The sequence below is a fragment of the Sus scrofa genome, chromosome 17 (genome assembly GCF_000003025.6).
Source record: "Sus scrofa isolate TJ Tabasco breed Duroc chromosome 17, Sscrofa11.1, whole genome shotgun sequence".
In the NCBI taxonomy this organism is placed as follows: Eukaryota; Metazoa; Chordata; class Mammalia; order Artiodactyla; family Suidae; genus Sus; species Sus scrofa.
The window spans coordinates 47,218,198-47,235,472 of NC_010459.5; the positions used below are offsets into that span (position 1 = coordinate 47,218,198).

The 17,275-nt window shown below is 51.8% G+C and overlaps 1 protein-coding gene across 1 annotated transcript in view; it reads right to left on the reverse strand.

The window, feature by feature from the left end:
• Positions 1 to 17,040, reverse strand: part of RIMS4 (regulating synaptic membrane exocytosis 4) — a 67,936-nt gene extending 50,896 nt beyond the window's left edge. Inside the window, exon 1 of the mRNA XM_021077796.1 lies at positions 16,894 to 17,040. Coding sequence (XP_020933455.1) covers positions 16,894 to 16,990 — 97 coding nt within the window. The 5' untranslated portion in view covers positions 16,991 to 17,040. The remainder of the gene's footprint in view (positions 1 to 16,893) is intronic.

The following is a 17,275-nucleotide window of genomic DNA, read 5'->3' on the forward strand; positions in this document are numbered from 1 at the left end:
GTTGGGGCTGCAGACAACCCTTCGAACCCAGCCTTTAACTAAAGGGTGGTTTTTCCTTTCTTATTTGTTTTAATTTTTTTTTTTAAGATGTAGACATTCACCTCTGGAGAGAAATTACGGGTTTCAAGAGTTCCTGACAAAGAGCTTCATTTCAGAAATGTAAAGCCAGCATTTTAAATTTGGTTCTTATTCACTGCTGGGAAGTATCAGAATGAAGATTACAAATTTAATAATGTAACACGACAGGAACTGGCCCGGCCTCATCTCCAGGAGAGTAATTTGTTCCTGCCTTCAAACTGGCACTTCTCAGCCTCCCAGCATCACCAGACCAGCCTAGTGACACATTCCTGACTCCTGTGTCCTGTGCTCCGGCCCACACAGTCAGCCTAGACAACACAACAGCATCACCGCCAGGGTCTGAAGAGTCAGTGCTGGGATGGTCCAACCCACCTGGGGAGAGTTGCCATAGCCGAAGGGAGCCAACCCTGGGCCTCCTGGCTCCATTCATCTCATCTGCAGCCAAAGAGGTCTTTGCAAACCCCAGATCTGAGTCTGTCACCTCCCTGCTAAAAACCCAACAGGGGTTCTCCTGTCCTTAAGCTCAAGTCCAAAATTCTTGACTTTAAAGACCCAGTGTGATCCAGTCATGCTATTTCACTAACCACATGCGTCTTTAAAACACCATGTGCCTTTCCTACCCCAGGGCCTTTGCACAGCTGCTAATAATAATAGGAGCTAATATTTACGAGTGTTAGTGTGTGCCAGGCACTGTGCTAAGAGCTTGACAGGTGTCCCGTCATTAATTCTCATCCCTATGCTGTGAGGCGGGTGGTAGAGGCAAGCAGGTAAGTTCAGACTTTGGAGTCAGACATCTGGGTTTGACTCCCGCTTCTGACTCTAACTGTGTGACCTTGAACGACATACTAAACTTCTCCATGCCTGTTTCCTCATGTACAAAACAGGGTAGTGACAGCACCTGCCTCACAGAGTAGTTGTGAGGCTCTAACAAGTTAAGGGAGGGTGACGTGTCAGAGCATGACGGGCCCCGTGTGTTAATCACCATGGTTCTCGTCGTACAGAGAGAGAGACAGAAGCAGGAGTGATTAAACAACGTGGTGACGGTCACACAACTACCAGTGGGAGTGTGATCTCCGGATGCTGGAGACTTCAATTTTGGCTATGAATTGTCCATTGTAGAAAACTTGGAAAATACCAAAAAAAGTGCAAACTAGAAAGCAAAAACTACCCATAATTCAGCCCTGCAGAAGCAATTACAGTATCTCCATCCATGTGTGGGAGAGGGAGAGGCCGATGAGAAAATGGGGACTAAGAGAATCCAAGATCTGACACCCAGACTCCCCTGACTCCCAAGCCTGTGCTCTCTTAAGGCTCCTGGCTCCCCCCCACACACACACCTTCACGGGCCAACTCCACTCCGTCCTAGTCCTGAAGTCTCAGCTGAGCTGCCTGCCCCCCTCCCCTCCCCCAGATCCATTCTTCCAGCTCCAGCCTCCCCTAGCACCCTGCACTTGACCAGTATGGCACTTAGCACCACAATGATCAATTCACTCGTGTTCCTTTGGATTGGCAAATGTCTAACCACTCCCCCACCAGACTGTAAACTTCATGAGGGCAAAGCCTGGGTTTGTCTTGGGTCACCAGCACCTGGGACAGGGCCTGGCTATCAGCAAGACTGGAAAAGGAAGGGAAGGAGGGAGGGGAGGGAAAGAGGCTGGGAGGGAGGTGGAGGGTTAGGGTTCAGCTCCACTTTTCCCAAATCAGTGCCCTCTGGGTAGGATGCAGCCGAGAACCATACAGCCCCCGACCTGAAGGGAGTTGCTCTGGGTGTGGCAGTGAAAAGAGCTGCCAGGCAGACTTTGCAACGGCTGGAGAGAGAAGAGCAGCTCCAAGTGCCATGTTGAACACCAAGGAGGAATGATCAGCTCCACTCAGAGAAGGGAGGTGTGCTTCCTGGAGGAGGTGGCATTGGAGCCCTGAAGGTGGAAGGGCAGGGCATCCCAGAAGACGCAAGTGCCCAAGTGTAGGCGTGGGAGGTAAACAGTTGGAACCCAATGGCCAAGGTCAGAGGAGTCAGTTTGTGTGTGGGAGGAAGGACTGGCTGAAAGGGCTGGAGATATGAAGTTAGGTAACCTGGCCGTACCCCAAACTCAGTTTCCTGTTCGGCCCGCCACTTCCTCTCCTGTATGCTCTCCAAACACAGTCAGGCCCTGGAGCTGCCAAAGAGCCAGCCCTGCCCCACATCCCTCCTCTTTGCCACTTCACCTCCTGCGGCCAGAACCCATTCTTCTCCGCCTGAGGGGGACAGACAACTCCCCACACCGCCTCCCACACCCTCAGCCCTCGACCACTGACTGATGGGAGCTGATGTATAAAGAGCCCAGCTCCCTCACTCCTGGGGGGATAAAGCAGGTTCATGTTCTATTCCAGGGTCTGTGAACTAGGGCCCCTGGGCTAAATCCACCTTGCTGCCTATTTTTGTCAATAAAGTTTTATTAGAACATAGCCCCACCCGTCCATTTATATGTCTGTGGCAGCACTCCATCTATGTACTGGGCAGTTGTGACAGTGACGTTACGACTCTTAAAGACAACAACGCCCACACTCTGGCCCTTTACGGGAGTTTGCCAAGCCCTGTTCTGCAGTCTCCCAGAGGCCCCCAGCACCACTCAGCTCCATCAGGGATAACCTGGCTGATAACACTGTTACTCCAACTGACTCTCAATCCCCTCCTGGAGTTTCATCCATCACCCCATGAGCCATATGAACCACATACAACTGCTACTGACTATTTCGACTCCTGAAAATGGCAGTTTCGTGTTATTTCATGTAGTTTAACCTAATACTTGCCAATACTTGTAACCCTTGTTTCATGGGGAACCCAAGCAATGACAGCAAGACAAGCGTCACTGTACCCATTTCACAGATGGGCCCTGATCTGACACTGTTCCCTGAACATGTGCATGTGTGCACACGTACACACACACTCTTCAGAGGTCAGCTCTGGCCCTGGACTCCCCACCCCCACCCAAATCAAAGCCTTACCATGTCCTTACTATATGCAGTATCATTGGAACACCTGCCAGGCTACCTGAGGCTTATTATGGCCATGGACTTATTCACCTAAAGAGGAAAGCAAGGCTCAGAGAGAAAGACTTGCCCAGGGTCACTAGGCTGGCAAATGGGCAGAAATGGGGTCTCAAATCCAGGGTTTTCTTCTGACAAATTCAGAGCTCATTCCATGACAAATCAGCTAGCCCTTCACCTTTCACCTCAAGCAGCCTGTCAGGGCCCCTGCCCACCTCTCCAGAAACAAGACCAGTGTTCCAGGAGGATCAGGTGAGATCAAGTAGGCAAACCTGTTCTGCCAGGCCCAATTGGCTTCATGCTTGCAAGGTGCAAAATGGAAAACCAAGATAGACGCCTTTCAAAGAGGGACCTGGGGAGTTCCTATTTTTGCCTCGTGCGGCAGAAACAAATCCGACGAGGAACCATGAGGTGTGATCCCTGGCCTCGCTCAGTGGGTTAAGGATCCGGCGTCGCCGTGAGCTGTGGTGTAAGTCACAGACACGGCTCGGCTCTGGCGTTGCTCTGGCTGTGGTGTAGGCTGGCAGCTGTAGCTCTGATTAGATTAGACCCCTAGCCTGGGAACCTCCATATGCCATGCGTGCAGTCCTAAAAAGACAAAAGACCAAAAAAAAAAAAAAAGGGACCTGGAAGGAAGCCCACTGTGAAGCACAAAATATACACATATATCCATGAAAAGGATTAAATGGAACACAGGCTGTTGGAAAGACCATAAGGGTTGGAGAGACCTGAGCTTGAGACCCTGTCCTACCTTCATTAGCTCTGTGACCCTGGGCCAAGCCAAGGGTCCATCCAGATATTCCTCCAGCCCCGCCTGACATAACGACCATGCACACCTCATGAGAGGCAACCTGTAATAGGGGTGGACATTGCTCAGCCCAGAGCTGGCCACACTTGCCTTCTCTGCTCTGCTGCCAGAAGTTCCTGGACAGCAGGTGGGCAGACCCAGCCCAGCCAGATCCCCTTAACCAAGCAGGACGACACCCATCCCACAACTGCTGTGAGTTTCTCCGGTTCTGACTTGCTGCTGCTCCTTCTTTATTTTTTTTTAATTAATTAATTTATTTATTTTTGCTTTTTAGGGCTGCACCCACGGCCTATGGAGGTTCCCAGGCTAGGGGTGGAATCAGAGCTACAGCTGCCAACCTACACCACAGCCACAGCAACGCCAGATCCGAGCCGTGTCTGCAACCTACACCGCAGCTCACAGCAACACTGGATCCTTAACTCACTGAGCAAGGCCAGGGATCAAACCCCAAACCTCATGGTTCCTAATCGGATTCGTTTCCACTGCGCCACGACAGGAATGCCACAGCTACTCCTTTAGAGAACCGCTCTTAGCTGATGGAAGCTGCCCTGCCCCCCCAAGCTATGCCCCCCCCCAACCTGGGGGGCTTTTCACAGCTCACGACTAATACCAGAGTACAGAAGGCCAGTCAACTCTGTGACACCACCCACCCTTCGGAGTTCCCATATGTCGGGCTTGGGCTGGCCTTTGGCTGAGTACTCAGTGCCAGCTGCTGCTTCCTGACCATCCTGCACCCCGGTCTCACCTAGGAGCCCTGCACAGCACGTCAGCTGTACAAGAATCCAGGTCTCACCTAGGACAGTGGGGAAGAGAGGAAATTCTCCCTTCGTCTATATTCTTCTCAAGGTGAACGCCGCTGGGAGGAGCCTAAGAACACTACCCATGTTAATTCTTTCCTCCCTGGCAGCACCCACCTGATCCCCATCAGAACCAGGCCTCCCAGTTTTGGGGGGAGGGCCCTCCCAGGACTCAGCACACCCAACAGAAGCTAGGCAGAAGTGGCTGCAGCTTCCGGGGGCCAGACAGCTCTGGGGTGGGCTGGCCTGGGTCTGGGTGGGCCCCTGAGGCACCTGGTCCAGTCTTGGTGTCAGACCCAGGCAAATGAGAGCTGTTTCTCAAGACATTTGCTAAGGAACTAATTAATTCCCATTACAGGCCCCAATTAGTGACACATCCTCCCACCCACTCCCAAGGTGACTCCAAGTGGCATTTCCCAGAGACACTGGGTACTCGAAGCGCAGGGCGTGGACTTGAAGCCTCAGGTGTCGACAGGGCCCCGAGTGGCCACTTGGGCCACCTGGGAGAGGAAGAGGCCCTGGCAGGGAGTCTAGAAACATCAGTTCTATTCCTGGTTTTGCCAGACCTGCCGTGAGGCTCTGGGCATGTGGGATCCCTCTCTGGACCACGGCTGAAGATGCCAGAGGACTTCAGAGAGGCTTCCAGCTTAAAAGGCTCTTAGACAGTAATAGCTAACACACTTTCCATTTTTTACTGTGTGGGGGCTCTCTACAAAGCATGTCACAGATATTTACTCACTTAGTTCTCATGACACCTTGAAGACGGGGAAGCGGGGGGTGGCTATTACTAGCCCATCTCGCCATTGAGGAAACTGAGGCTCAGAGAAGTTAAGTAATTTGCTCAAAGTCACACAGCCAATAAATGGCAAAGCCAGAATTCGAACCCAGGCCACCCCACTGTGGAGTGTGTATCACAACCACTACGATGCTGTATTGCTGCTGACTACTCTTGAATCCTCACAGGGCTGAGCATCACTGTAAGTGTTTAATAAAAATTTGCTAACCAGGAAGTAAAGGAAAAGCTGGTAGCCTCCAAGACCGTGATGATGGTTTGTGGGAGCGGGACTCGGTGGCTGAGGCAGGAGGCCGACTGTGCTTGCTTGGGTATCCTTTGGCGCTGTTTGGATACCATGTACTACGCATTGTCAGTAACAGCAACATAAGAGGTCGTGAGGGCTGGAAACTGTTTGTCCTGGGGAGGGGACAGGAGACCCAGAAGTGGGAGGTGCCTGCGGCTCTTTTAACTGGATGTCTTTCGTGCTTCCTAAATGTTGTATCAGTCAACAATAAGTCCTACTACTATATAGCCCAGGGACCTATAGGCAGTATCTTGTGATAAACCATAATGGAAAAGAATATGAAAAAAAAATGTATACATGTATAAGTGAATCACCTTGCTGCACAGCAGAAATTAAACAATATTGTAAATCAGCTATACTTCAATAATTTTTTTTAAATGTTGTACCATCTGCATATATTACTTAATCCAAATAATACTCTTTCAAAAAGTATTCAATGAGCAATCAGCCAAGGATCAGCTAGAGAGAATCTCTGGCGGAAGGGGATGCTCCGGGGCTGAAAATACAGAGGCGGGGCACAGGGGAGGACTCCAAAGAGGGAGACGGGGGCCTAACAAATGTCCTCTGTTTTCCGGGAGACTCTGGTTGTATCTAAATCAAGCCCACTAGAAGCCCACTCTGCAAATGTGGATTCTGTGGCCCCAGAGACAAAGGGGAGCAGCCAGAGGAGATGCTGAGATTCAGCAGCTGAACAGAGACCTCTTCTCCTGACTCCTAAGGCAGCCTCTCAGACCTCACGAGGCACACAGTAAACACCAGCTGTCCAGACCAGAGCCAGGAGTTCCAACCGCAGGCAGTGCACCCTCGCCATCCCGCCCTTCCTGCATCTGGGAAGTCCACAGAGCAAGGAGACAGCGCTGCTATGTCCTGGACACCTTCTATCCCTCACACACGCATTATCTCTCATTCTCCCAAGGCAGAATCATTCCCTGCAATTTACAAAGGACAAGGCTGAGGCCCAGAGCGGTAACATACTGAAAGCAAGAGACAAGGGAGTTCCCGTTGTGGCTCAGTGGGTTAAGAACCCAACTAGTATCCCGGAGGATACAGGTTCAATCCCCGACCTTGCTCAGTGGGTTAAGGATCCAGTGCTGCTGTGTGCTGTGGTGTAGGTCAAAGACATGGCTTGGATCCCTCGTTGCTATGAGCTGTGGTGTAGGCCAGCAGCTGCAGCTCCAATTCAACCTTAGCCTGGGAACCTCCATATGCCAAAGGAGTAGCCCTTAAAAAGAGAGCAAGAGGGAGGGAGAGAGAAAGAGGGAGGCACAGCTAGTACTCAAATGGCAGAGACTTAAACCCAGGTCTGGGGGCTTCCAAAGTCCATGCTGTCTTGCTACCCCCAAGCCACCCCTTTCAGGGGAGTATGTCCATCATTTCAGAACAAGTCCCACCTGAAAACTATTGCAAATGCCTTTGTATTCAGACTCTGAGTTTTATGGGACTGGATGGGAATCTTATCACGTCATAAGGTTTGTCCCCCGTGTGTCCAATCTGAGCTAAACCTCAACCTTCCCTAGAAAATTACCAGCGACCCCTTTCCTAGAAACACCTAAATAAACTGACTCCGTAAAGTCCCTGGACAGCATTTCCCAGCATGTGCCCCTTAACATCGATGATTCCTTTGATTTACTTCTCCCCAGCAGAGACCTGGCCTCAAAGGAACCTTCTGGTTTTAATACATAGCCCTGCCTTTCCCCAAAGCAGGAAAAGGGACCATGTCCTATGCCCTTCGGTCAAAGGCGCTAGACCTGAGCCCCTCAGAGTCACCAGAGCTGTCTGAGGCCAAGAGTCCACAAAAGGAGATCATGGTGTGGGTGTTATTCATTTCGACTCATTTATCATTTATACGGATGACTTCCAAAAGGACTGATGGGGTCCTTCACATTAACCCCGGTGCAGAGCAGGGCAGCAGCTGAGCCTCATTTGATCTGGGACCGTGTGATGGAAACAGGAGCGCCCAAAGACGAAACCCAGGTACTAAATTTGGTACCCAATGTCCCAAGCATCTAAGACACAAGTATCCAGGAGACACCGAAAATTGAGAAGAACGCTTCATTTCTCCACAGCTTTTTTTTTTTTTTTTAATCTTTTTGCCATTTCTAGGACCACTCCGGCAGCATATGGAGGTTCCCAGGCTAGGGGTCTAATCAGAGCTGTAGCTGCCAGCCCACACCAGGGCCACAGCAACTCAGGATCTGAGCCACGTCTGCAACCTACACCACAGCTCACGGCAACACCGGATCCATAACCCACTGAGCAAGGCCAGGGATCGAACCCGAAACCTCATGGTTCTTAGATTCGTTAACCGTTGAGCCACAATGGGAACTCCCATTTCTCCACAGCTTTATCCTCTAACCTAGTGAGTCTCTGGTCCCTGGACCAGTTTATCAGCATCACCTGGGAACTTGTTAGCATGAGATTTTCAGGTCCTCCCCCAGACTGAATGAGAAACTCTAGGGCGAGGGCCAGTGACCTATTTTTTAACAAGTCCCCTCAATGATTCTTACCCATTAAAACCAACAGTAAGCACCACAACTGCAGCAGTAACCACTAACTGAGCACCTATTATGTGCCCAGCTTTAAAGTCATGATCTCATCAGTCCCTATAACTGAGGAAACCTTAGTTCCGCAGGCCTCGCACTAGGTAACTGTGTTTTGTGTGTGCTATGTCAACGTATTCCTCACGAGAACCCTTTGAAGAACTTACTATTGTCATGCCCCTTTTACGGATGAGGAAACTGAGCTCCAGAGAGGCCAAACCACTTGCTCAAAGTCACAATTTAGAAGTGGCAGAGGCAAGATAAAAATTCAGGTATGTCAGGAGTTTCCACGGTGGCACAGCGGTAACAAACCCGATGAGTATTCATGAGGACACAGGTTCGATCCCTAGCCTCTCTCAGTGGGTTAAGGAACCAGCGTTGCTGTGAGCTGTGGTGTAGGTCGCAGACGTGGCTGGGACCCTGCATTATTGTGGCTGTGGTGTAGGCCAATTTGACCCCTGGCCTAGGAACTTCCATATGCTGCAGGGGTGGCCCTAAAAAAAAAAACAAAAAAAAAAAAAAAAAAAAAAACAATTTTATTAAAAAAAATTAAGGTATGTCAGATTCCAAAGCCATGTTCTTTCTGTCCCACCATGGAAGCCCCACAGTGTCACAGCTATGTCACCCCAAGATGCTATACAGCCGAGAGCCATGGAGGGGAGGGGCAGGCAGGAAAGGCAGAAAAAGCCCTTCCCAGACTCCACACTACCTTCCAGCTACACTGAGAAAGGAAGCCACGTGATGCACTTAAAGACACAGCCATCTGTGTCTAAGGAACTAAAAAGACAAGCATTCAGTAAGCACGCGCTCTCGGCCTCTCTTTGACTTTACCCAGCTGAGGTCTTTTCCCTTCCACCCTGAACTTCAGTTTCCTCACCTGACACTCCTTGTCTTTGTCTACAAGGCTGAGTGATCTACCCCCAGCTTACTTCTCTGACCTCCTCTCCCTTGAGGCAGTCCAGCCCTGCTGCTCTGCTTTCTGTTCCCTAACCACCCAAATTCACAATGAGCCCAGGGCCTTTGCACCAGCTGCTGCCTCTGCCTAGATTCCCTCTATCCCCTCATAGTCCCGTTGCTGGCTCTTTGTCATTCAACTTGGGAATGTCACTTCCTCAGTGAGTCTTTTCTGCCTACTTAGTGTTATCTCCTATCCCATCTGTCTTATATTCATGTCACTTCATACAACCTGAAATTATTTAATTGCTTCCCTGTTTATTGTCTGTCTCCTCCACCCCAGAACATAATTCCATGAGAGCAAAAACTGTGTCTGCCTTGTTGCCCTGATACAGCCCCAGCACCTAGAATGCTATTTGGCACTGAGCAGCTAATTAAATATTAGTTGAATGAGCAATACCAAAGAAGAAAACCTAGCCTCAAAGGCCAGAGCCCTGGGTCCTCAACATGTGACCTTGGCAAGCTGTTCTGCGCCTGGCTGAGCCTCAGTCTCCCTCCTTGTCTAAGGAGGAGAGCAGACTAGATTGTCTGCAAGGGGCCGGTCAAGACTGCTAGTCTTGGAAAGTCACACCTGGAACCTGCCCACTTGGTCCACCCAGACAAGACAGCTGGCCAGAGTCCCTGCAGCAGCTGCCCCCTCCGCACCCCCATCCATGTCCCTGCCCAGCCACCCAGTCATTTCACTCCCCCTGCCCAGCCACCCAGTCATCTCACTCCCCCATGCCGAAACTGTTAATGAAGTGAGCACTGCTAAATGCAGTTACAATTACGGGGGCTAAGAATAAGGCGCTGACATCAGCCTTGTCAGTTTCCGAGTGAATCAGAAGGGGAGGGGGAAGGAAGGAGAAAAGGGGAGGGGGGATGGCGCTCTGGAGCTGTCAAGTGGAAATAGCACAGCGTTAAATATAATCCAGCATTGGCCTACATCGGTCTGGAGAGGCAGGTGATGGCTGGGCCCCCAGGGCCAGGGCAGACAACTGGATTCTTCAAGGAGGCCAGGCAGCCCCGTGACGGGATCATCCGGGAACTGATGGCCAGGAAGGCCCTTTGGCAGACTGGGACTGAAGGTAATGGGATGGCAGACCCTGGAAGGGCGGATCTGAATCTGAACAGGCCCTCAAACCCTGGCCTTGGTCAGTGACTGTTTTGATCACCCAAGCATAGCTCCCAAGGCTTACCCAGCCCTCTCCCTCCTGGAATCTCATTTCAGGACAGGAGGCAGAGGGTGGCCTCTGTAGTCAAACACACCTGGGTCTGAATCACTATTGTGCAATCCAAGAAAATCAGTAAACTGGGCCAAGCTGCCTGACTTTTCCTCATCTGTGAAATGGGTACATTGGCAACAGTAGCTACCCCTTCTGGTTGCTATGGGATTCAGTGAGATTACGGAAAGCACTGAGCACAGCTGAACAAGCTTTTCCATCATTTTATTTTTACAACCCCGAGAGAAGCTCTGACAAAGATAATGAACCCCTTTTTCAAGATGAGAAAAGTGAGGCCCTAGCACCAAAATGGAGTCAAATCTAAGCTCCATGGAGTAAACTGGATGAGGGAGGGAGTGAATTCCAGTCGGTCATTCTCAGGAACTTGGTGGTGGGGGGGGGGGTACTGGAGCTCTGACAGTGATACAGTGGGACTGACCAAGGGGGTGGGGGTTGATTACAGTGGGGGAGGCTGTCTGCACCCTTCTGAGCATGTTCTCCAAAACTGGTGCCTTTCCAACAACTCTTTTTTTTTTTTTTTTTTTTTTTTTTTTTTTTTTTTTGTCTTTTTGCCATTTCTTGGGCCGCTCCCCCGCGGCATATGGAGGTTCCCAGGCTAGGGGTCAAATCGGAGCTGTAGCTGCCAGCCTATACCAGAGCCACAGCAACGCTGGATCCGAGCCGCGTCTGTGACCTACACCACAGCTCGCGGCAACGCCGAATCCCTAAACCCACTGAGCAAGGGCAGGGATCGAACCCTCAACCTCACAGTTCCTAGTCGGATTCGTTAACCTCTGCGCCACGACGGGAACTCCTCCAACAACTCTTAAAAGAAATGCTGAAGCGATGGCTGTTAAGGCCACAATGAAGAGATGTTTGAAGACGGAAAGGGAAAGAAAGGCCCTGAGCTGGGAGAGAGGGTCAGCGGGCTTGCAGTCTGCTCTCCTCCACCCTCCGCGCTGCCCCTCATGCAGCCTGCAGTGAGAAGGGCTCCACCTTAGGGATGGAGGTAGACAGGAAGGAAGGCAGAGCATCATTCTTGCAGGGAGACAAGAGGAAGGGGCCCTCCTTCCCCCTTCTCCCGCTGCCGGAAAGTACCAGGTGGGCCTCCGGCAGCTACAAACGCCAAGGAAGCTGGAGCCATGAGTCTGGCAGCTGGGGACAAGGAAGAGGGGGTGCCAGAGGGAGAGAGAATTTTAGGAAAGAGCTTTAACAGCATCCAAGCAGATCCGTAGGCCAGTGATTGTGTCACGGGGGAAGGGATGACTTCCCAGGCACCCAATTTTCCTGAGATACCGCTTTCAGGGTAATTTTAGATAAAGTAGTTTGGGTCCACATTCCCACCCCACCCACAACTTGAACAATTGGTTTGATTCTTTACTATGCCTCAGTTATCCAAATCTAGACGCGTTCTGCCCAAGTCCCAACACATACAGGAGACGACAGTGGTTGGTGGTAATTAAGGGAAGGGGTGGAGGGGAGACAGGACGTTAGCCTACCCTAGGGATGCGGGTGAGAAGGGAAGCTTCCAAACTCCTGCCTCATGCCCTCAAGTGGCTCTGCTCCTGAAGGATACTTTAAGGCCTCCCTCTGACCAGCCCCCCTTTTCCACTTGGCCCCAGTCCCCCTTCTGGGGCTGAAGTACTCTGTTCCCACCATCTCAGGGGGAAGGAGGGAGAGCGCAGGACATTTTGTTTCCCAGAAAAAGCTCAGGTCAAATTTCAAGGACAAAAGTTAGCACTTGGTCTGGGAAAGAAAACTCTGCCCAAAGGAGCAAATGGGGGGGGGGGGAATTCCAGTGCGGTCATTTCAGGTGCCTGCGGTGGGGGTTGGATTTGGAGCTCTCGTTCCCCCTGCTGGGATCTGTCTGGCAAGACAGACAGGAGCATCTCCACCCCATAAGCCTGGAGAAGTGACTCAGAGAGCCCCCTCCATTTCCCCTCGGTGCAAAACAAGGGGAGTGGGCTCTGGCACTAGCCTGCAGGACCCATCCATCACCCATCAGATTTGGCCTGAGCGGAAGAAGGCTTTCCAGCCCAGAGATGTGGCCCGAACTGCTAGGAGAGGGACTGGTAGCCGGCCGGTGTTGCCATGGCAACTTCCTCCCTGCGCTGGATCGAAGCATCCTATGGGCAAATCGGAGCTGGTTGCTCCAGCTTCTCCGCCCCTCTCCGGGGTGGGTGGGGGAGAACTGGACGCCGAAACGACTTGGTCAGACTCAGGGACACCATCCTCAATTCCGACCCTGCTGCAGCAAACCCCTTTGCCATTTGCTAAAAACTGGAGACACGCTTGCTCTCCAGCTGTGCCCAAGGCAAGGCTGGGACCGTAGATATACCGAAAATTAACTGTTAAAGAGAACAGGGAAATGGGAAGCTGAGCGCTCCCCACCCTCTTCTTCCACATGCAAGTCCACCAAATCCCCATCTTTAAACCCCTTCCAAGAGGAGGGCCCAACTCTGCCTTAATAGCTGTAACAGTGCAATAAAATTAGCTTATTAAAATTTTAAAAGCTAACATTTTGAGAACCGTCCTTCCCCTCTGTCCCTCAAACCCGTAGGTTCTTTTTTACAGTCATGCTCAGGAACAAGTCTTACTTGGTAATAAGAAAGATATTAGCTAACAGGTATTGAGTGCCTACCCAGTGCGAGGTATAGTACTAAGCCCTTGGCACAGAGCACACAGCACACCAATCAACAGCATAGATGCTTGAGTCAGATTGCTCACGTTCAAATCCTGCCTCCTTCAGTGACCTTGAGGGAATACTCTCTCTGTGCCTCAGTTTTTTCATCTGAAAATGGGGATGTTAACATGGATTGTGCCTTGGTTTTCACATCTGAAAATGGGGGTATTAAACATTAATTTTACAGAATTGCCGTGAGGAAAGAAAACATTATTGAAAGTGCCTAAGAGGATATTTAGCAGAAGGTCATCATATAAAAAATGCTGACCCTCTATGGTCCATGCTATTATTTTCTTCCTCATACAGATGAGAAAGCCAAGGTTATGTGTCTGACTCCTCCCTGCCCCATCCCTCAATTACAAACCCAGTACTGGTGAGGCTGAGCCATGAAGACACAGACCCCAAACTGCCTCCCAAGAGCGTGCCTCTCTAAAGCCCCAGCATCTTTGTGAAAACGGGCAAAAGCAATGTAAGAAATTAGTTCACAGGGAACTGTGTGATTGGGTCACTCTGCTGTAAAACAGAACTTGAAGAAACACTGTAAATCAATCATACTTTAATAAATAAAAGAAAAAAACAAATGTCTATAACTTGGGGGGAAAAAAAGAAATCAGTTCAGAATGCATGAGGGAAGATGCTCCTGGGGAGAATTCTGGGAATCTGCAATGACCAGCATCCTGAGCCCTGCAGTGGCTCAAGAGGGGTGGAGGGGACCGCTTCTTCTGCTGACATAATGGGGCTCCCAAGCCCAAGGCAGGAAAGTGCTCTGGCCCAGTTAAGGCAAATGTAAGTCTCCTCCTCATACGGTTTCTCAGGAAGCCAGCTGAAGGTAGCACATAAGCCCTTAAGATGGCTCTGAGTCAGTGCCGTTGATGAAAAAGATGCAGGATACAGGAGTCAGAAGCAGCAACAAAGGGAAGGCACCTAGATAAGCCAGAGGCCCATCAGGGACACTTCTGAGCCATCGGGGACAGAGGGGCATGAAACAGGCCAGGTGAGGGAGCAGAGAAGAGAAAGGTAAACCAAAGCCAGTTCAGATACCCCTCCAACTGAAGCAGTCTCTGTCCAGGATCTGAGAGATATTCAAACTGCTTTTTGAAATTAGTTCAGTGTGATGCTGTTCTAAAAGAATAAATCCCAAAGTCTATTTTTTAAGGAGAAAATTAATAACTTTGAGGAGAGCAAGAGAAATGAAGCACCAAGACAACACTGCCTACTTCTGATTGTCACTAGACGTTCGTTAGCTTTCCAAAAGGAAACTTCACTTTCTCCCTTCCCCTCCCAAAGCAAGCATCCCTTAAGGGGAGCAGACTGTGAAGGCGAGATGCCCAGACCAAACTCCTGGCTGCCAGCTGCTCCCTAAGGCCTCCTCACCTGGGAACCATTTTCTCCACAGTCAGGTTTGACTTTTTAAAAAATCCTCTTTCAGAGAGAGGGCCAGTGCTTTACTGGAAAGAGAACTGGAAACCTGACTTCGACCTCAGCTCTGTGCCTGCCTCACTGGGTGACCTTGGGTTACACACACACACCTGAGGGCGTCAATCTCACACATGCATACATTCACATTCACACACACACACACACACACACACACACACACACACCCATCCGTCTGGGAGCAAAAAAGCTTTGGACAAGATGATTTCTAGATCTTCCAAGTAAAAAACTTAAGAATTTGAAGAAAACTCCCCCGGCAGTGGGGGGAAAACATCCACGTGGAGATTTAAAAATCTCTGATAGTCCCCGAAGTTATCTCTTCTGACTTAAATGAAACCAGAGCAAGTCGCCTACAACCAACAATAACAACCATGACATGGAGCATGACTTTGGAGAAAAACCCAGCTGTCTCTGCCACTGATGCTCCTTGGCTCCTGAGACCCAAGTAGCCTGTTGAATTTCAGGAGCATCCCTGACCATCAACTGAGAGGTGGAGGAGCCAGCCTACCGAGGACAATGGGGCTCCCGCCCCAAGCCCCCACACTAGCCTGACTTCCTCTCTGTGATTCTGCTCCAGGGGAGGCCGCTATGTTCCGAGAGCCCCTCCATTCCTCCTCACCCTGCCTTGTCCAGACCAACACAATGTCCCTCAGCCGCATCAAGAGAGAAGTTAAGCCTTGAGCCTCAATTATTTTTTCCATAAAATGGTGATTCTATAAAATGGCTCTGCAGTAACCATTGTTACGCCACCCCCGTTTCCAGGTCAAGAGCAAGACAAGACTGTCAGGGGTTGGCCTGACATACCCCATCCATTCACTAAGCCAATCATTCGTCTGGAGAACCTTCTTTTCTCCCCACCTGCTTCCTGCTCCAGCAGGAAGATGTGAGCATCCATCAACCACCACTCCATCCCAAAGCTTATCAGACAACTGGTCAACCAGATAAAGGTCTCTGCAGGCAGAAAGTCTTAAGCAGGGCCCAGGAACTCCTAAAACTGTGGATAAACAATTATGGAATGTGCATATTTTGGAGAACCTGTCCACATTTTCATCAAGTTTTCAAAAGTGTCCCTGAAACCATTTTGCTCCTCCCCAGCACACACACCCTTTTTGTTCCCTCATGAGTTAAAATACGCTCAGATTGCAGCTTACAAAAGTCTTTTAACTTTATCCTTGTGTCTGAAGTAATATTATCCCATTTTACAGATGAGGATATGGAGACTAAGGGTGGGGTGATTTTCCCAAGGTCATGGCTAATAAGGAGAGAAACAAGACTGGAACCTGAATCTGACCCCCAATCTGGCACTCTTTAGGAAACTCAATCCAAGCCCTCTAGCTACCCCACCTGTTGGTGGATTCACTTCCTCAGGGCAGGCAGAACCAGATCCAGAGCCCTTCTGTCTCCTCTGCCCGGTCCCAGGGCCCCAAAGAGCTGGTTTCCCTACATTTCCCCGCCCCTTGGGCTCTGGCTGAGGTTGCGCGCAGGCCTGGGAGCCTGAGGTTCCGGCCACTGAATGATGGCCGGGTTCAGTCCAACCAGAAGGGCTACTCCAGGTACAAGAGCACGCGGGGTCAGGGGCACACTCCGGAGGGCGCGCAGGTGGAGAGTCGGCGCCGACCTACGCCTCCCTCCGGGACCAGCAGGGAGGAACCGGGAGGAGAGGCCGTCACCCGGCCAGTGCCTTCGCTGTCCGCTCCAGTTCTAGAGCCCGGAGCCCCCGCCTCTGGGGGGAAGAGGAAGAGAGAAAAACGGGGGCGCTCAAGGCCTTGGGCGCAGGGCTGGGGTCTTGGGCAGGGAGCCTGTGGATGCAGTCAAGACAAAGATGGAGCGGAAAGGTTGCGCGCCACCTCCAATGGGGGGGCGCGTCGGAGCCCCGGGGGTGAGGTGGCCAAAGCCCCGGGGTTTGAGGGATGGGCACATACAGGAGGTTCCGGGAGGGTAGCAGGTCGGATCCAGGGACAAGACCGGGAGCATTCAGTAGGCGCAGGTGAGAATAGAGATAAGTCTAGGTAACCCGAAGGGCCCACCTGCGGAAAGGGGGTAAATGCAGATGATCCAGGGGTCCCTGAGGGCAGCAGGAGGCTAGAAGACCAGGCATCCCAGGGACTCTGAGGTCCGGCGGGTGGAAAAGAAGACCCTGGGGGCGCATCCCAGAGTGGAGTTGGGATTGGGGGTGGGGAGAGAGAGTGGCTACCTCTAAGGGCGCACCGGGTCGAGGTGGGGGCCTAGGGATCTGGCTCCCGGGACGCTCCCATCCCCCGGAGGTCGGGGGCGAGCGGCGCGCTTACCTGCGTCCTCGTCGTCGAAGGAGTTCATGCACGGGAAATAGATGGCGAGAGCCTCGAAGGAGGCGGACAGGCTGAGGCGGCTCTGCGAGCGCTCCATGCCCGCGCCGGCGCCCGGCGCCTCGGCCGCGGCGGCGGCGGCGGCCGGCTTGGGCAGCTTGGCCGCCCCATTCTTGACGCGGAGTACGGCGCGCGGCGTGGTGGCGGCGGCCCGGAGCCGGGCCGGGGCTCCGCGGCGGAGCTGGCGGAAGCGGCGGGGCCGGCCGGCAGGCGGGTGGGCCAGGAGCTGGGGGCGCGCGGAGCCCGAGGCGCGCTGTGCTCCCGGCGGCGGCAGCAGCAGCGGCGACGGCGTTGGCGGCGCAGCTCGTTCTGGCCCGCGGCGCCC